General features: G+C 48.0%; 1 protein-coding gene across 12 annotated transcripts in view; it reads right to left on the bottom strand.

The window, feature by feature from the left end:
- RAP1GAP2 (RAP1 GTPase activating protein 2) overlaps nt 1-20,014 on the bottom strand; it is a 200,807-nt gene that overhangs the window by 102,179 nt on the left and 78,614 nt on the right. For 2 of the 12 annotated variants that reach the window (XR_014520037.1, XM_083479632.1), the window contains exon 1: nt 4,031-5,070. The exons of 7 other annotated variants lie outside the window; for them this stretch is intronic. Coding sequence is in view for 2 of the 5 variants with exons in the window: in XM_083479632.1 (XP_083335758.1) it covers nt 4,031-4,137 (107 nt within the window). In the remaining 3 variants the exon portion in view is untranslated. Of the gene's footprint in view, nt 1-3,411; nt 3,837-4,030; nt 5,071-20,014 lie in introns of those variants that run through there. 3 more of the 12 variants (XR_014520038.1, XM_083479634.1, XM_083479629.1) reach the window with 2 other exon arrangements.

Genomic DNA, 20,014 nt, shown 5'->3' on the forward strand with positions numbered 1-20,014 from the left:
ACCCACGCACATGGTGGCCATTGTGACTAGTAGGGCAGAAGGCAGGGAGGTCAACAGTAGGGGGCGCCAGAGTCAGCAACAGGCAGAGCCAAGCAATGCTAGTGTTGTCCCTATCCTCCTCCCTGCTGAGTTCTACAAGAGCAACTGAGGAGGAAGCTGACAGGCAACAGCACCTCCTGGATTGATTAAGGCAAGAATGGACACCCTGGCTGAGGACAGACTGAGGCTGGTGGGGTAGAATGATTCCTTGGCTCTGGCTCCATCTGCTGTTTGGACTCCAACTTTTACCTTACCAGACACAATGGGCACAAAGTGCTGCTGCAGATCCATTTAGTCCTCTGCAGCTAATGCATTCTAGTGGAAAGTGAGTTCAGGAACAACCTTCTAGAGTTTCTCGGCCCCAATTGCACCCATATATATATATTTTTTTTGCCAAATATGTGTTGGCTGATTGTACATTGGTCAAATACTGGTGTCAAAAGCTGCAGGGTCCCAGTGAGCAGACTGTAAAAGAAAACAGAGAGAGAGAGAGAGGCAGAGAGAACTGTTCTTCCTGTCCATTTAGAAATGGTCACCCAATTCTATTAGTTGTCCCTAAGTTCCAGGCAAACAAAAGTAAGCCCTTCTTCACACAAGAGACATAATTAACTTACGGCATTAATTGTCACAAGATGTGCTGCTGAACACTAGCTTACGTGGCTTTTGAAAAGGATTAGACAAGCACATGGGGGGTAACCCTATTGATGCCTATTAGTTCAGATAACTTGAGGGAGGGAATTTCTAAGACATTCCCTGGTGGTGACTGAGTGGGGATTTGAACCTAGGTCTCCCTGTCCCTAGTTGAATACTCTAACCACTATAAAAAAATTCCTTCCTGTAGCACCTTAAAGACCAAGTAAGTTAGTTCTTGGTATGAGCTTTCGTGTGCATGCACACTTCTTCAGATACACTGAAACAGAAGTTGCCAGATCCTTCTATATGGTGATATAGTGATATTCACTATATAGAAGGATCTGGCAACTTCTGTTTCAGTGTATCTGAAGAAGTGTGCATGCACACGAAAGCTCATACCAAGAACTAACTTACTTGGTCTTTAAGGTGCTACAGGAAGGAATTTTTTTATTTTGACTATGGCAGACCAACACGGCTACCTATCTGTAACTCTAACCACTGTTGAACCTAACTGAACCACTCTAACCAGCTCTCTCTTGGGGAGCAGAACACGATGGTGGCAAGAAAGGCTGAACATATAAATTTTGGTTTCTCACAGTTCCATAGTTTTCCAGTCTGAAGCTCAGTTCAGCTCTTCACTTTTCCGCATCCGCTTGCGAATTATTATTTTTTAAAATTCTTGTGAAAATTCACCAGCATTTTAGTATGAATTTCTCCTAAAATACAATGCTTGTGTGCATGTTTTCCTAATATACACATTTTTTGTATGTTGTTTTCACCAACATAAGGATTTTCCTGTATCCTTTACCCATGTATATGCATTTTTATACATGGCACTTGTATATGCATTTTTGCATAGTATATGCGTTTTTGTACGTAGTGCTGCAAAATTCAGAGGAGTGTGAATTTCAAAGGCTGGCTGTGTCTTGATCTTTGTATTGTTTCATAAATGTGCAGAATTTGGCAGGTTCCTGTTTACTTGCAAACTGAATCACATTTCCCTCCAGCCCTAATGGGAAGTAACTATCCTGGGCATCATTCAATGTTCTAACTTTCGCAGAAACTAAAGTGTGGCAGCAACTACTGAGCTACAGATTGTCTAACAAGATAAAGGACCAAGTCATTATGAGTGGTTATTTTTTCCTTTCCTAAATTGATCCCTTTAACTGATAATTGATCCTGATCTTAAGGGAGGGCATATACTTTGGGAAGGGGAGAGCATAATCCTTTTCTAACAAACTAATCAACCAAAAGGTTTCCTTAGGACAACTTCCAATAGAAGAGTGGACTTTGTGCAAACCATTGCAGGATGGGCCAAGAAGCCCAGTAAGGACTATGGAGGAAAGGAATTCAATTCAATTTTCATTTAAATGTGGGCCTATCTAATTAGCATTTCCAAAACAATCTGCAAACTGAAGCACAGCTATCCTTTGAAATTCATACTTCTGCAAATTTTGCAACGTAGATCTCCAGCCAAATAACTTGGACAAAAATACATACATGCATAAACCAAAGAAAATAACATTCAAAATGCATTATATTAAAGGAAAAACCTTTGCAAAAATGTGGGGGGAAACTCATCCAAAGATGCCTATATTTGGGAATAATTACAGGAACAAAAAATGCTGGTGAATTTTCCTGAGAACATTTCAAAACAAGTTTGCAAACTGATGTGGAAATGTGGGGAATGGAACAAAACTGGAAAAAATAAGTAGCTGACAAGAATCGAAATGGAGAGATTCACCTACCTCTAGCAAGGAGGGCATAATTTTACACCTGCTTAATTGAGAGCGACTCCCAATGCATTGAGGACTTACTTGGCAGTAAAGTGGAGAGGATCACTTCTAACAAACTTTACTTTGACTTTTGAAGGGAAGATCTGGCTTGATCAGATGGCATCATAATCACTGTGCCAATCATAATGGTGCCAGAGGGGTATTTGTGTTCTTAAGGCAATCTGTTTGCTTTGTCGGGGCATCGCACTGAAACAACATCAACACCCACTTCCTTCCACAAAGGCTTTGGCACAACACCTTAATCTGCATCCCTTTCCTGTAACCAAGTGAAGGATGCATTAGCTAAAATACATGCATATTCCTTTAACATTTTGATGGCCGCCTCCATTTCCATCTCCCGCCCCCTTCCCTGCCTTGCTTTCCTCATGTCGAATTTCAAATTGTAAGCTTCTTGGGGCAGAGGCCTACCCTCTTGTACTTTGCATAATGTTGTGCACAGTGGTAGTGCTATACGAAGAATAGGCAACATTGAGGAGTCTCCATGCTTTGATTTTAACCTTGCTTTGTTAAATTCCCACTCAATTATTTGTCTCCGGCTGGAATCCTGCCAAGGAGATAATTGTTTTAATGTACTTTATAATGGTCCAGTCCAGTCTCTCAGTCTCTCTCCCCTCCCCCCATAGAAATAGCTAACCACAGCAACAACAACAAAAACCACGACAATAATTCCCATCTATTCACACACATTGTATTGCGTAGATCCAGACGGTCTTCTTTGCCAGAGAGAAAAGTTTAAAAGAGATAAACCACGCCTGAAAAATCAAAGTGCCTGAAATCAAGTCAAACATTGTTAAGTCCCAAAAATAGAGGGTGGGGGAAGGGGAAATCAAATAAAAACACCCGTCGCCATGGGGAGGAATAAGAAGTGATTGCTACATCCTGAATTGTCACTGATCGACTGTTGATCTCCAACAGGGGAACACAACAAGGTTAACAAACTCACATTTCCTCGTCTTTTGAACACAGGGCATTGCCTGTGTGCAGCTGCAACATCATAGCAGCTTCTGTTCTGCCCCACACACCCCGGGTTAGGTGGGGGGGTTCCTCCAATCACTCTTGCAAATCAAAATCAATCCGACCACCGCAACGGTCCTAGCTTTTGAGTTTTGCAGGCAAGGAGATGAGCCTCATACACGACTCCTCCAGCTCTCCATCAGCATGACGTCCCACAGACACCTTGCCAAACTCCATCTCAAGTTGGGCATTGCAACTCTCGGCAGCAGATTAAGGGAGAACTCCTTTCCTACCTCCACAGGGTCTCCCTCAAGTACATCTTTTGTCACCAGTGGGTCTCCTGCTCCCGTCCAGAGCTGCGCGCACCTCCGATCAGCAGAGCAACCGAGACACAAACGTTCATCATCGCCCACAAGCTGACACATCCCAACAATAGCCACACAAAGCGAGCGCTTAGCGGCTTGGCAGAGCCCTCGATGGAACGCTGCTGTTCCCATGCCAAAGGCTTGCTCCTGCTTCTTGCACTTCTCCTTCCCCCCACCCACCCTCCCTGTGTTCAAAGAGACGGAAACACAACATACAAAAGAGATAGCACATAGAGGAATTACCTTTTCTCTTTATTTTGCTTTCGGGACTTGTGTAACAACCCTATGAGGACAACAGCTGCTCGGATTCCTGCTCGTTTTGCATGCATCCTACCAGGAGATTGTGACATAGTTAAAGTGACACTTCTGCAGGCAGGTGGTGCTGCCGATGTCGCCAGTCGCTGGCAGGAGACCTGCTTTTAAAAAGTGCACACCTCCCTCCCTCCCTTTCTCGCACACAGGCTCATCCCCCCCCCTCTCCTTTTTTGCTTTTGCTGTGACTGCAGCCGGATAGGTAAGTCCGTTCCCGGAATCAGGTGACTTCTTCCCACTCGGACGACCTTCAAGTCACCTGGAGCCTGCCTGCTCTTTTTTGCTAGCCAAGCCCCTCTTCTGAGCTCCGCTTGCGTGCAGGGGGGTTGCCGAACTGCCAAGCCAGAGGAGCAGAGGTGGCATTCCCCAGTCAATTAAATCGCTTTCAACCATACCCAGCTGCACATGCGGCCGCCGGCTTTCTGCCAATCTGTCACGCCTGCGCTCACAAGCCGTCAGCGTCAGCTCCCGGCTCAGCCCCGAAAGGAGAAGAGAAGTTGAGGGCTCGCTTCAGAGCATTCTTGTGGCTTTGTTTTGTGCTTTGCTATTTTTTGTTTTTGCAAGGTTCGCTATGGTCATTTGGAAAAAGCACTCCATCAAGGCAAGCAGGTGCAGAAGTTTAAGAGGGACAGGTTCTCCTTGTCTTTGGGCTGCCAGGAGAAAGATCTACAAGCCGAAATGACAGGACCACTTGCCACCGGGAGACAGACGCGTCTTTGCGCTTTTAACATTGCTCTGCAGAAGATTTTCTCCAAATCCATGTGCATTTTTGTACATCCATATAAAAGGGGAAGAGGGTGACGCTTCTGTGATTTGATGTTGCGGAAACGAAAGCTTTCTGTGAGGTGGGTATGATTAATTGCTAGGGCGGGGTTTGTGTGCATGGTTTGGGGGTGCATTTTTCTCTACAACAAATTGTTTCCCTTGCTTAGGGAAAATGGGTTATTCGGAGGATCATGTTTCGTATTGCAATTGTCAGTGTAACTGCAGCAGCTGCAATGAATAAAGGCTTCCAACCCCCAACCTTTACTGGATGTCATTTACTGATTGCTGTTAGAGATTAGAAACATTTTAAGAGTATTAAAATGAAAGGGGCTTGATTTGGAACTGTCTGGCGGCTGCACTGCATGGGAAAGAGATCACTTCATCTGTGCATGCTGGAAGATGAGCGGAAACTGCCTGGATAGCCTGAGATCAGGCACGGAAAACTTGGAAGTTGAGGGGCACCTTGTTCCAAAAAGTTTTCGCAGCGATGACCCACGCACGCTGAGTTCACAAAATCAGAATGAGAGCAATGAAGATCCAGAAAGCACTGTGGCCTTGCTCTCACTCTCAGTTGACTTTGTGACATCATCAAGTAAATAAAGCTGATTGGCTACAGTGTAGCAATGTCATCACATTAGCCAAGTGATCCCGTGGGGGTCACCCATGTGACAATACATAGGAAGGAAAATATTAGTTATTTTTCAAACAAGGAGGGGGGGCACTGAACTAGCCTCTGACTGGAGAAGCAATGGTGCAAACAAAGTTAAAGAGGCCGCAAACAGGGTCCTGGATCCAATCTCTGACCTTGTCAGGTAGGGATGGAAAAGAAAGCTGTCCAAAAATCAGGAGAGATTATACCAGTCAATGCCCAGGCCGGCCCATACAAGAGGCAAGGTGAGGCAACTGCCTCAGGCGGCAGGAACCACTGGGGCAGCAGATCCTGATGTCAATCTTTCTTCCCCCCACATGACACCCTGTCTCTGGTGTAGATCTTCCCTGACCCCTTCTTCCCTGGCAAGGAGGAAGGGCGCCATTTGGGGGCCTGTCTCAGGTGCCAAAATGTATTGGGCTTGGTCAGTGCAGAAATCGCTTAGCCAAGTGGAGCCAATGGCTTGGTCTAAGGCAGCGTCTTTTAGTGCTCTATGGTACAATCAGTGGAGGCTACTCCATTAGGGCACTGCCTCGCCAACCTCTCAAGCCAGCCCTTTATTTGCCTGTCTACTTAATCACAGACTAAGAAGTGGCCCTGCCTATCAGCACCATCCTCCTTAGTCCAATGCTTGCAAAACTCAGCAAGGAGGACAAAGCCATAGCTACTTGGCTCTGCCTTTCACTGGCTCTGGCGCCACCTACTGTTGGTCTTCCTGCCTTCCACCCTAGTAGTTCCAGTGGGCACCAGTCGCTTGCTGGGTGCAATTCCTGCAAAACACACAGCATCCCTGCGCAGAGACCCCTGATGCACTCCAACCCAAGAGCCTGTTCATTTTTGCTTCTACAGAGAAGGGTGGGCTGTTATACACGATGAGCTGCAGGCTACATACAGGAATGAATGTTGCCAGGGACAGAAACTATAGAGCACATCTTGCTTCCATCCCCCTCTCCCGGCACCAAACAAAATGCTTCCCACACTTCCTGTTCGGTGCTAAAACACAGAATCGGGAACGTGGGCTGCAACCTTCTGGCCCATGCTGCTTTTGAGGATCAAGGTAAAAGCACAGACATTTGAAGAACCAGAAGGAACATTTCTCCCCTGCTCATGACCGGCGAATCTATAGTGATCTTATTGATCACATTGCTGGTTTGAGAGGTCAACGTGTTTGTAGATTTATATTGCATTATGATGCTGCATTAAATTTTTTTAAATCTTGTATCAGCTTTTTTATGGTGTGTATTTTTTTATTATTATTATTTATTGAATTTATATATTGTCCTATACCTGGGGGTCTCAGGGCAGCATTGTGCATGTTATTATTATAATAATATTATAATATTATTCATATTATTATTATTGTGATGCAATGGGGGGAGAATTGATCGTTGGTATTGAGTTCATTAGGGGTAGGGGAAACCTTTTTCATCCTGAGGGCCGTCTTCTGATCTAGGCAAGCTTCCAAGGGCCACATCCCAGTATTGGGTGGGGCCAGGGGCTAAAGCGGGTGGAGCAACAAATTTTAAAGCCATCCAAGTCAGCCATCACTGCCTCTTGTGGGAGTGAGTTCCGTAGTTCAACTGCACACATTTCCGTTAGTGTTTTGGTTTGCCTATTGGATACCTGTGTTTCGCTTCACATATTGGTTCAAGAAGTGCAAGTTAGGTGGTTTCCCACCCAAATTCAACTTCTCTCACATTCTTAGGAGGGCTTCTCAAGAGCCCTCAGCTGTGACACAATTCGACTTTCAAGATTTAGTTGCCATGGAGATCAAACATGCCTGGACTCCACCAACACCCTAATCATTTCACCCATCCACTTACCCAGACAAGCCAGTGAGACAAACATTAGCCTCACAACGTCTGGGTTTTGAAATTTAGGTGCTCAGAGAAAGGGGGGGGCAGCAATACACACAGAAACAAGGTGTGAAACTTCTCCCTGATTCACACGTGTGTGAATATCTGGCTAAAGCTGGCTTATTGCTGCCCCCCCCCAATCAATGCTGATTGACAGGCACTGAAAAAAAGACACCCACTGCCATCGTCTTGCTGTGTTGGATCTGCCAGCGGTTCAGGATTCCTCAAGAGGCGATTAGGGGTGAGAGGGAAATGAGATTCAGTTCGTAGGTAGAGGCAAACCTACCAAATTCACAAAACAACACACGGACCTTAGCCTGGAGAAGAGGAGACTGAGAGGAGATATGCTAACCACCTTCCAGTATCTCGAGGGCTTTCACATGGAAGATGGAGAAAGCTTGTTTTTTTTTCCTGCTCGGGATGGTAGGACTCGAACCCATGGCTTCAACTTACAAGAAAGGAGATTCTGACTAACATCAGGAAGAACTTTCTGAGAGCAAGAGCTGCTCGACAGTGGAACCATCTCCCTCAGAAGGTTGTGGACTCTCCTTCCTTGGAGGTTTTTAAGCAGAGGTTGGGTGGTCATCTGTCCTGGATGCTTTAGCTGAGATTCCTGCATTGCAAGGGGGTTGGACTAGATGACCCTTGAGGTCTCTCTTCCAAGTCTATTATTCTATGAACCAAAGCACAGCTACCCTTTGAAATCCCCACGTCTCTAAATTCTGCTCTCTAGCCAAGTAAAGCTTACATAAATGTGCCCAGGAAGAGTGCTAGTGTTCTTGCGTCCTGCTTGTGTGCTTCCTACCAAGCATGTGGCCAGCTATTGTGAGAACAGGATGCTGGAGGAAATGGGCCATTGGCCAGATCCTGCAGCCAGTATCTTCTGATGTTTGCTCTCTCTGCTCTGCTCATTCATTCCTGGGCAGCTTACAGCTGTGGTCCTGGGCTACCTCGTGTTAATCATTTACAAGAAACAGAGTGCTGTCTAGCAAAGTCCACAATCTGTTTTAGATAGCAAGCACAACGTAAAAAAAAGAACAAAATCTGGATAACAGAGAGGTACAAGTCCCTGATCACTGGGGGTGGGGTGGGGGTGTTAAAGGGGCACACAATTAGGCCTGATGGGCAACAAAAGGATGACTTTCACTGCTCGCTTCTGTCGGATACAGTGGTACCTCGGGTTAAGTACTTAATTCGTTCTAGAGGTCCGTTCTTAACCTGAAACTGTTCTTAACCTGAAGCACCACTTTAGCTAATGGGGCCTCCTGCTGCCGCCGCCCCACCGGAGCACGATATCTGTTCTCATCCTGAAGCAAAGTTCTTAACCTGAAGCACTATTTCTGGGTTAGCAGAGTAGGTAACCTGAAGCATATGTAACCTGAAGCGTATGTAACCTGAGGTACCACTGTACATCCAACCAACTGTTCAAGGGCACTTCTCTGTGGAAATGTGACCCTCGGAATCAATGAAGCCCAAACTGATTTGTCTAAGTAACTGTGGGATGCACCTGGCTACCTCCCGGCAGATGTAGTTTATGGGCCCAATTTTTCAGAGGCATTCAGGGCAAAGAAGCGAAATGGCTTGTCCTTTCTGCCTCTGAAAGGGCACCACCACCCATTCGTACCAATGCCCTTTCGATGGTGCCCTTTCCTAACTCACGGAGAGAAACCAGAGCCTGTCCTGGCCCCCGTTGGTGGACGTGTTGGTTGGGCTCTCTTGCTTTCTGCCAAAAGATTATAAGGCGTAGATTCCCACAGCATGCAATTCAGGTTACAGTCACTGGTTGTGGCAAAGGTTCAGCTATGTTTGACGTGCCCCCTGGGCTCTCATCTTGAAAAGCAGGGAGGACGTAGTCATCCACATGGTTGGCACTCCAAGCCAAGGGACTAGGCAAGCAAACAGGCACTCCCATCCAGTAGGCTGGGTTTTCTGAGTCTGTTCTTACTGTCACAGATATCTCTTGCACCCTTGTTGACAAAGGTAGAGTCAACGAGGCCAACTCATGGTCAGATCTCTCGGTAGATGGGATGGGGCTCTTGGGGTGTGGGAAGCAACTCTGGCACCACTGAGGTGTCTGATGACCTAGCAGTCTGCTCAGGCCCTCCCTAGGGTCCAAGTCAACAGCCACTAGTCTGCTATGCTCCTCCTCAGAGTCCCATTCTAATGTTCCCAGAGAGCCAGTGTGGTGTAGTGGTTAAGAGCGGTGGACTCGTAATCTGGTGAACTGGGTTTGCTTCCCCGCTCCTCCACATGCAGCTGCTGGGTGACCTTGGTCCAGTCACACTTCTCTGAAGTCTCTCAGCCTCACTCACCTCACAGAGTGTTTGTTGTGGAGGAGGAAGGGAAAGGAGATTGTTAGCCACTTTGAGACTCCTTAGGGTAGTGATGAAGCGGGATATCAAATCCAAACTCCTCCTCCTCTTCTTCTTCTTCTTCTTCATCCTCCTCCTCCTCCCTCAGGCCAGTCCTGTCAAGATGTCTCCACAGAGCTCAAGATGCAGTCATTGCCAAAGAATGCAATAAATTCCTAGAACCATAGAACTGTACCCCGAGAGTAATCTAATGTAACTCCCTGCGGTGCATTCTCTAGGCCAGGCATGTCTAACCAGTCAATCGTGATCTACCGGTCAACCGCAGAGTGTCCCTGGTCATTCCTGGTCAGTTGTGGGTTCCTGATTGATTGCCCCCCAAACACACACACACACAAAACTTTGGCTCATCCTCCCCCCAAAAAACTCAACAATTCCGGTCAATCCTCCCCCCCAAAAAAGCTGAACAATTCTGGTCAATTCAATGGCTAGATCACTGCCAGATTATTTATGGTGGGAGTAGATCACAGTCTCTTGGAAGTTGGACATGCCTGCTTTAGGCTAGTGATAGCATATGGAGAGCCCTGCCTGATCAGACTAAAGGTCCAGCATCCTGTTTTTGCACAGTGACCAACCAGGAAACTCCATGGAGCACCGGAGCAGGGAGTGAAGGGAACTCCCCTGTTGTCATTCCCCAACAACTGGTATTCAGAGGTGGACGGCCTCCAAAAATGAAATGCCCTGCTCAAAACTCTGATGTTTAAGAACATCTGAGTCCTGGAGGACCAGATCATGAGGCCCATCTAGACCACATGTTGAGGAAACTTCACCAGCCAGGGAGCCAGATCCCTATTTCCCCACTTCTGGAGGGCCAAATTTGACAGGTGAGCGACTCACCTATCAATCCCCTGATGTCACCATGACACAATAACACTGCCCTTTAAAGCCCAGACTGTCCAGATTTCAAAGCACAGAATGGAGCTGTTTGGAAGCCCCTTCCCTAGCAGCCTCACGCTGCTCTTTAAACCTCCAGGTTTCGAAGGTTGAAAGAGTAGCATGGAGGCTGTTTACAGTTGAAATGCAATTCTGATTCACATGTTGCACTTTTCTGAATTTTTCATTGAGGTTCCCGGGCAAAGTAATGTGCTGAAAAGAAGGCATAAACTAGGGTAAAAAGCTCCAAATGTCTGGTTTGACCCTTAAGGCTGAATCTGATGCTACATTAATGTCACATTTGCCAGGCGCTGCATCACTCACACTTCCTGTAGCTCTGCTAAAACTGTATTTTCCACATTGCCAGTTTGTAGATCTCAGTTGAGAGAAAATCCATGACCTGAAATGAACTCCAGAGCAAAGGGATCTGGCCATAAGCTAGACCTCTCTGAGTCCACAGTTCATATGCGCTGGTTACGACCTTTCAAACCTCTCTTTAGTTTGGGACCACAATATCAAATGCACAGCCTTTGTCCACACACACACACACACACACACACACACACTACAGATAGGACAATACTATTTAGAAATGGTAATGTTTCATCAGGCTGAAACTAAGCACCTTCCATTTGGTGCATGTTGCTGCCCCATGTGGTGAGTTAAAAGAACAGCAGCTTGGAACATATTCATGGCAGTGAAACATGCTCTGGGTTAGCTGTACCCACCCCAAGCCTGGCCATTATTCCCTCTTGGGAAGGAAGGGGTATAGAAGACTTCCTGTTTGGGGTGCGGTCTTTCCTGAGCAGGAAGATCTTCCTGCCTCTGGTGTTTCTTTGTGCATCACTCGGATCTGACTTTGGGCTGGTCTCTTGGCCCTGAATCCCTAGCTCAGTTCCTAGATCCCAGCTCACTTCTGCCGGTCGCCTACAGATTAGTATTGTCAAGCTGCACACTCCTAAAGTCAGCAAGGTATATGACACCTGAGATGTAACCACTGTCATCCAGAATTTCCACTTTCCTGGGGCTCCAGAGATATGGCATTTGCTGCATGGCCTGGCCATGGGATGGTCGCCTCAGGGTCCATTGTCTTTTCCCCATACAGCCGTACGTGGGATTCTCAGTGCCTCCCCCTCCTGCAACATGGGACATTGGCCGATGGCTGTCTGAATTAGCCAGTCAGGGGACTGCACAGGGCAGGGATGTGGTCACCATATTTGGGGCCAGGGAGCAATTTGTTTCTTGCAGGCAAATTGGCTGGTCTACAGTTTTCGCCTGCCTAATAGAAAACGTCACAACTTTTGGCAGATAAGGCATTGGGTTGGATCCTTAACTGAGCAGGTACCCCGTTAAAAGGGTCCAGGAACAGGTTTTGTCTGGGAGCCCACACAGGAGCCAATGGGCCACCTTGGGAGGAAGAGCTGTCTAGCCTTTGTTCTTCCCCATTCAACCATGTGAACCCTATCAGTAAGGAGGTCTAAGCTGGATGCTTAGACTGTGTGGCTTAAGCAAGCCATCTTTGTGTTTCTATAAAAATAATTTAGAAACCCTCATCACATTGGAAGCTACATTTTACTGCCTGTGTTTTCTTACTGCTGTATGGAAAAGCACATGAATCTGACCTTTGAACCGTTTGTAAGTAAAGCATTTTTAACTTACCAAACATGTAGGCTCTTTCTATGCAAATGAAAGTGGGTCACTTTGGAAGCAACTTAGAAGGGCATATTTCAAAGGTATTACAGCCTATATTTCTATGCTTTACATTGCTGCATGTTCTGTGATTTTAAATCTCTGCTGGGGTTCTCTCATCAAAGAGTACGTCCAGGGAATTCTTCTTTTTATAACACCTAAGTATTTTTTCCTTCAGCCAAATACAAAATATACCAACAGAACCTACCTAATTCACACTTCCTGAAACAATACACAAATAAAAAAACAGCCATCATTCAAAACTCACACTGCTCTGAATATTGCAAGGCAGTTCTCCAGTCAAGAAATATATAAACAATGCACAGAAGAGGTTAATCTGTTCATAAAAATGCATATACAGTGGTACCTCGGGTTAAGAACTTAATTCGTTCTGGAGGTCTGTTCTTAACCTGAAACTGTTCTTAACCTGAAGCACCACTTTAGCTAATGGGGTCTCCTGCTGTCACCACACTGCCAGAGCACGATTTCTGTTCTCATTCTGAAGCAAAGTTCTTAACCCGAGGTACTATTTCTGGGTTAGTGGAGTCTGTAACCTGAAGTGTATGTAACCTGAAGCATATATAACCCGAGGTACCACTGTATTAGTTAAAGTAACATACAGAAAGCATTATACTAAGCTAAATTGCTTGCAAACATGTGTGTTAAATGAAATTTGTACTAAACTGCTGGTGAATTTTCAAGATGAGTTTTCTTACTATATAAGAAAATTGTAAGGATGTCAATCATGCTGCTTTTCACAAGATGGATCAGGCCATCTAGTCAGCCTCCTGTTCTCACAGTGGTCAACCAGATGCAAAGACCATAAGCAACAGTATTCTCTCCTCCTGCGGTTTCCAGCAACTGGCATTTAGTGGCATACTGCTTCTAATAAAAGAGGAAAAGCATTGCCACTGTGGCTAGCAACTATTGATAGCCTTATCAGTCAGTCTAATCCTCTTTTAAAGCCATGCTGTTTGGTGGTCACCACTACCTCTTGTGGGAGCAAATTCCATGTTGGACCAGGAAATATAAATTGTCCCTTCCTACATTTGAATAAAGCTCATGCTGGGGGGATGGGAAGTCCCAGCAGCAGCCAAAAATATGCCAGGAAACTGCAAGTTCAAACTACTGGTATGTGAACACACACTTCAGTTTGCATGACCTTTAGGAAATAGAGTTCCATTAGCTATGCGAAGGGGGAAAGTCTATTAAAATTCCTTGACATTTATTCTTCAAAGAAGGGAGCTTTGCTGCTAGATAGAGAGTATAATTTCAGAAGGACAAAAAGGTCCTACACACACACAGTCAATTAGACGCCATGGTGAATATATCATTTGCGTACTTCAACTGTGGCCTATTCGTCAAGACTCCTAGTTGCCACTTTTCTAAGAAAATGAGAAATCTAGAAATGCCAACCGGTGGCAAGGTGACAGCAAACTTTGACCCTAGTTCACGCAGTGGCGTAGCGTGGGGGCTGCGGGGGGGCCGGCCACACCGGGCGCAACATCTGGGGGGGGCCCGCTCGCACTAGCAGCTCTCTGCCCCTACCTGGCTCACTCACTCTCTCTCTCACTGCAGTGCTGGCTGTGCGAATCCGATCCGAGCCGCTGGGTCGCCGCCCACTGTGGAGGGGGTGGGTGCCAGGCGTGCGGTGCGGAGAGAGAGCGAGGGACTATCTGGGGGAGGGACAGTGCAGCGGCCGCCCAGCGCAGCGCTGAGCGCGGGAGAGAACCACACCAGACCAGACCAGGCAGCAGCAAGAAGAAGCTGGCAGCGGCAGCAGGTTAGGGGTTAAGGGGCGCAAATTACTTGCCTTGCCCCGGGTTAGGGGGCGCAAATTACCGTATTTTTCACTCTATAACACGCACCCGACCATAACACGCACGTAGTTTTTAGAGGAGGAAAATCTGTAGGCATGCCACCCGTAGGCATTTCCTCCATAACACGCACAGACATTTCCCCTTACTTTCTAGGAGGAAAAAAGTGAGTGTTATGGTGCAAAAAATACGGTACTTTCCTTGCCCCGGGTGCTGACAACCCACGCTACGTCGCTGAGTTCACGAACCTTGGTTATATCAAGAGATGGGTTCAAACACATTCACATTATTAGAAAGGGTCGTTGGTAAAAACAGAAACTGCTCGGATGTATGCCTTCTAACTGTCAAGGCCAATTAAAATACAGATCCCATCTGAAAATATCTTTGTTTAATTCCTGTCTGCTTTGCAAATCTACTCTTTGCAGAATTTCTGTCTGCTTTGCAAATCTACTCTGGTCTTTGGCTGCTCCATTTTTATGGCAGGCTATTTGGATGGTCCATTTTGCAAACCTGTATAGCAACTGGTTCTGGAAAAGTGTCCATCTGTATAGAATTCTTAGGAACTGGCTCTGTACAAATAGAATCATGATTTAAGGCGGCACTATTGATATTATACATTATGGGCCAGAGTTAGGGGTCAGCACTGTTAGGCAGTTGCCAATGGCCCAAACCTTCAGGGGGACCCACCTTGCTGCCAATCCAAAATGCCAGCTGTAGGAATCATAGAATTGTAGAATGGTAAGGGACCCTGCGGGGTTCTACCATTGTAGAATGGTAAGGGACGCTGGTGGCGCTGTGGGTTAAACCACAGAGCCTAGGACTTGCCGATCAGAAGGTTGGCGGTTCGAATCCCCACGACGGGGTGAGCTCCCGTTGCTTGGTCCCAGCTCCTGCCCACCTAGCAGTTCGAAAGCATGTCAAAGTGCAAGTAGATAAATAGGGACCGCTCCGGCGGCCAGGTAAACGGCGTTTCCGTGCGCTGCTCTGGTTCACCAGAAGTGGCTTAGTCATGCTGGCCACTTGACCCAGAAGCTGTACACCAGCTCCCACGGCCAATAAAGTGAGATGAGCGCCGCAACCCCAGAGTCGGCCATGACTGGACCTAATGGTCAGGTGTCCCTTTACCTTTACCTTAAGGGACCCTCCAGATCATCTAGTCCAGGAATGTGCAGCTGCCCCATATGGGGATTGAACCTGCAACCTTGGGATTACCAGCACCTTGCTCTAACGCAGTGTTTCCCAACCGGTGTTCCGCGGCACACTAGTGTGCCGTGAGAGGTTGGCTGGTGTGCCGTGGGAGGGAGGCGGGCGAGTCGGGCGGTGAGAGGCGGCGGCGGCGAGGATCCGCGTCGAGCCAGGGACGGCTCCGCGGTGGTGGTGCCGAGGTTTCTCTCTCCATTCTCCCCTCACACACACACACACACAGGAAGATCAGCTGACAGGACCCAGCCAATGGGGCGGCGGCGGGGCAGCGCGCGCAAGGGAGGAGCGCAAGACAGCGGACGAGGAGGAGGCCGGCATGTCCGGGCAGCAGCAGCAACAACAGCAGCAGCAACTCCCGGCGACGGCTCCTCAAGCCCCGGGCAACCCTACTCCCTCACTGGCCTCGGCCGCCCTCCTGCTCCACCCGCCGCCGCCTCCCCCGCCGCCGCCGGCCACCTCGGCCCCGCCGCCGCCCCCTCCTCCGCCTGCTATCGCCGCCACCACCACAACAGCCGCCGCCGCCTCAGCTGCCGCCGTCCCTCAGTCCCTCGCTTTGCTGCGCTGCCTCCTCCCCCCCCCACCCCCAAAGCTTGGAGGTTCCCCGGCAAGGGGGAGGGGAAAAAATTGAAAACTTTCACTTTCGTGCGTCCCTCCCGGCGTGACGCTGCGCGCTGACGTCACGGGGCTGTAATGGTGGTGTGCCGCGAGATTTTTTTCTTCAAACAAGTGTTCCTTTGCCCAAAAAAGGTTGGGAAACACTGCTCTAACGAACTGAGCTACATGTTGAACATGGAAAGCTGCCTTTAACTGAGCCAGATCCTTGGTCCGCGCAGCTCAGTATTGTCTTCATCGATGAGCAATGTCTCTCCAGGGTTTCATACAGGGAGTCTCTCCCAGTCCTGCCTGAAGACAGGGGCAGAGGAAGGGGGCGGTGGGGACGGTCCACCCCGGGTGTCACCACTGGGGGAGTGACAAAATGCCGGGTGGCACTCACCGCAGGGCCTGCAGCATGCCCGAGCCACGCATCTCTCCTGGGAGTGACGTTGTGGCTTGGGCACCCACAGGCTGCCCCAAATGGTCCATCCACTGCCTCCCTCCCCCCCCCCCGCTATAGGGTGGCTGAGTGGGAGGAGGCAGGCAGACTCCTCGGAGGCCCCGCGGAGCATCCTGCCTTGGCTCGCCCCACCGTGTGGGCGACTGGCCCAGCCCCTGGGCACAGGGCGTGCACACCGCCCCAGGCGTCCAATCGGCTTGCTCCACCGCTGCCTGGAGATACCACCAGGAACCTGGGACCATCTGCATACGAGGGAGGTCCTCTGATGCTGAGCTATGGTCTCTTTTTGCAAAGGGAGTTTGGGAAATTGCTTGTGATGGCCTGGGATTCCGATTCAGAGGCTGAACCGGAGGAATCCCAGCCTGCACAGGAGTCCCCGCCTCCAGGGCCAGCTGAACTGGGGCAGGGCCTTGAGTCTGAAGCGCCTGCACCTGTGCCGGATCCTCAGGAGCAGGCACCAGGTGATTCCACTCTGGCTCCGGAGGTGATTGAGGACTCAGTGCCTACAGGTGAGTCTCCCCCTGGGTCCATTAACCCTTCAGCCTCTCCTGAACTGCAGAGGCTCAGGGCAGAGAGGCGAAGGGAGCTGGTTTCTCCCAGGAGGAGTGCTCGCCTTAAGGCCAGGGGAGGCGGGTCTCCTGGGGGCCGGGACCGCCCCTGGCCACAGAGAAGATAAAGGCCAGTCAGCCCGGTCCCAGGTTGCGGGAGCAACATCGTCGTTGAGTACCTGCTCCTACCCGGACCCAGACCTGCCCTTCCAGTGTCCCTGTTCCCCGCCCGGCTTCCTGCGTCTGACCTTCCAGTGTTCCTGTCCCCGCCCGGCTTCCTGCTTCGGACTTCGCCTCGCTCTTTGTGAACTGTTTCCAGGCTAGTGACTCAGGACTGATCTTTGACTACGATAACGGTAACCTACCCCCTGGGACCAGCACATTGCTTTGGGCCTAGTCTAGGCAGGACTAAACTTGGCCCTCCAGCTGTTTTGGGACTACAATTCCCATCATCCCTAACCACTGGTCCTGTTAGCTAGGGATGATGGGAGTTGTAGTCCCAAAACAGCTGGAGAGCTAAGTTTGGCCATGCCTGGACTAGTCAAAGCAATGGAGCATCTAGCTTAGTACTAGCTCTCCAGGGCTCTCAGCCCTCCTTGGAGATGCTAGGCACTGAACCTGGAGCCTTCTGAATGCAGTGCAGGTGCTTGCCCACTGAGCTACAGCCAGTCAGTGTGTAGACAGTGCTGAGCTAGATGGATCAATGGTCTGGCCTGCTATAAGACAAGCTATATGGTTCTGTGTTTCAAAGCTGCTTGCAACATCCTTTTCTTTTCTTCTTTTTAGTCTCTGACTTTGTACACCTCCCTGAGAACTTGCCTGAACCTGGGCAAAGTGGAAACCACAAAAATACACCAATAAGCCAATAAATAAATATAATGCATAGGTTGTAAGAGGGAGAAATCCCATTTATCTCTCTCTCTCTCTCTCTCTCTATATATATATATAATCTCAAACTTTAAAAAAGAAATCAGGTGTCAACATCAATGGACTCAACCTTTTCCCTTCTGCAAGCTAATTATTAACAACGGTATATGTCAAGCCATTCTTGTATTTAGCCATTAACTAAATAATTTGTGTTCCTACAATGCTCTGAGAAAAGGGAACATGCTTTTCCAGGCAGACAAAGGCCTGCTAAATAAATCTTAAGGTATCTAATATAAGGACTGCCTGTAAACATTTAGACAAGACTGGGCCACAATCTGCCCTTGTAAACTATTTGACTTTGCAGAGCCCATTCAGAGTGAGTGTGGCCATCGCCTACCCCTTCCTTATGGGTATTCTGTTAAAGGAATCCAGCGGTCGTGGATCCTGTCTGATGCCCTGCTGGGGCTGGGGGCCATGGCATGACATCAGGGGACATCAGGGGAGAGCTTACAGTTGCATTTGCATCAACAGGCTCCCCCTACTGGTGGTTAACCCCTGTTAGACTCGCCCCTCCCTGAGGGGCGGAGTCAAACTTTGAGGGTTTTTCCAATGCCTAAGCCAATACCACTCACATGCTGTAATCAATAAAGTTGTGGCCTTTTCTAGCCCATTAACCTTAAATACTGTGTCCGTGTGTCTTTCTTATCCCCAAGCATGGGGGGAGGGGCCTCGAATCACAATCTGCCCTTGCAAACTATTTGACTTTTCAGAGCCCATTCAGAGTGATGGCAGCACTTTTTTGTCATTGCTCTAAATAGGAGGATATTTTTGCCCCATTTCACAGCCACACACACACACACACACACACACACACACTGCAAAAAGCAGAGAATACCACAGATTACACCTGTTCTTTCAATTCTTTATGGTCCAGCTCTCACTTCCATACATCACTACTGGGAAAACCATAGCTTTAACTATATGGACCTTTGTTGGCAAGGTGATGTCTCTGTAGCTTCTCACAAATAATCCTGGGGACTGTGGTTTATTAAGGGGACCCTTATTAATTCACAGAGCTTCATCTCCCAGAGTTCCCTGGGAAAAGGGGTAGATTGTTAAACCACTTTATATATATTGAACAGATGGGGCCTTTGCCAAGCCAAAATCCCCCACCCAACTTTGCCACACTTTTCACTGGCTCCAGGGATGGTCCCCCTTTCAGTATCCCCCCCCCCAAAAAAAGGTTCACTCTCCCTACTTTCCTGGATGCAAAGGCTCGGAGATATTGCTCTCACTGAAATTTGGCTTTAAATAATGTAGTCTGAAGTCAAACGAAGGTGTTTCCTGCCTGCACTGTGGTGTCTTGTGGGTAAAAAGCAATTCTTATTATTATTTTAAAAAACCACTCTGATGAAAACAGAGAAAGTGGTAGGAAAGGAGGTGCGTGTTCTGAAACCATTTCCCTCTCCCCTCCCAAACCCCTCGCTGTTTTAGTATCAGTTTTAGTATTTTAACTTTGCATGTTTAAAAGTATTGTTGTAATTTTTCCTTGATTTAAATTGTTTCCTCTTTGAGGGTTTTTTTCATATTTCATATTTCAAGTGGTGTACAAATTTTATGAAATAAATAAATGAAAATAATTACGTTGATGGTGACTTGTGCCTTCCTACTGTTCTGTTCTTTCGCCACTCACAGTAACATAGCAAGAGGAGGCTGTTAGGGGCGGGTGGGAGAAACTGCCTCCTTGCTTAAAAGAGGGATTTCGCTTCTTTGAAGGCTGCATTTATGCAACCAGGCCATAACCTTTAACTGAAGCAAATAATGACTTCCGCCTGTCACATGTGTAGGTGGAAGCTCCCGATCACAAACATGGCATTTGTTGCGGTTGTTAACCTTTTGCTCTTTCAGGGAAAGCATCCTGCCCCAATTCTGTTGCAAAACCACAGCTCTACTCTAACAATATTGCTTGCCGCCCCTTTGTGTCACATAGTCTTCATCTACTCTTCAAAGAAGGAGCGCCTCCACCTCCATCGTTCTGCCAGGACACTGAGATCCAGCGCCAAGGGCCTTCTGGTGGTTCCCTCCCTGCAAGAAGTGAAGTTACAGGGAACTAGGCAGAGGGCCTTCTTGGTAGTGGCACCCACCCTGTGGAACGCCCTCCCATCAGATGTCAAGGAAATAAACAACTATCTGACTTTTAGAAGACATCTGAAGGCAGCCCTGTT

This window comes from Podarcis liolepis (genome assembly GCF_965112155.1).
Source record: "Podarcis liolepis genome assembly, chromosome: 16".
In the NCBI taxonomy this organism is placed as follows: Eukaryota; Metazoa; Chordata; class Lepidosauria; order Squamata; family Lacertidae; genus Podarcis; species Podarcis liolepis.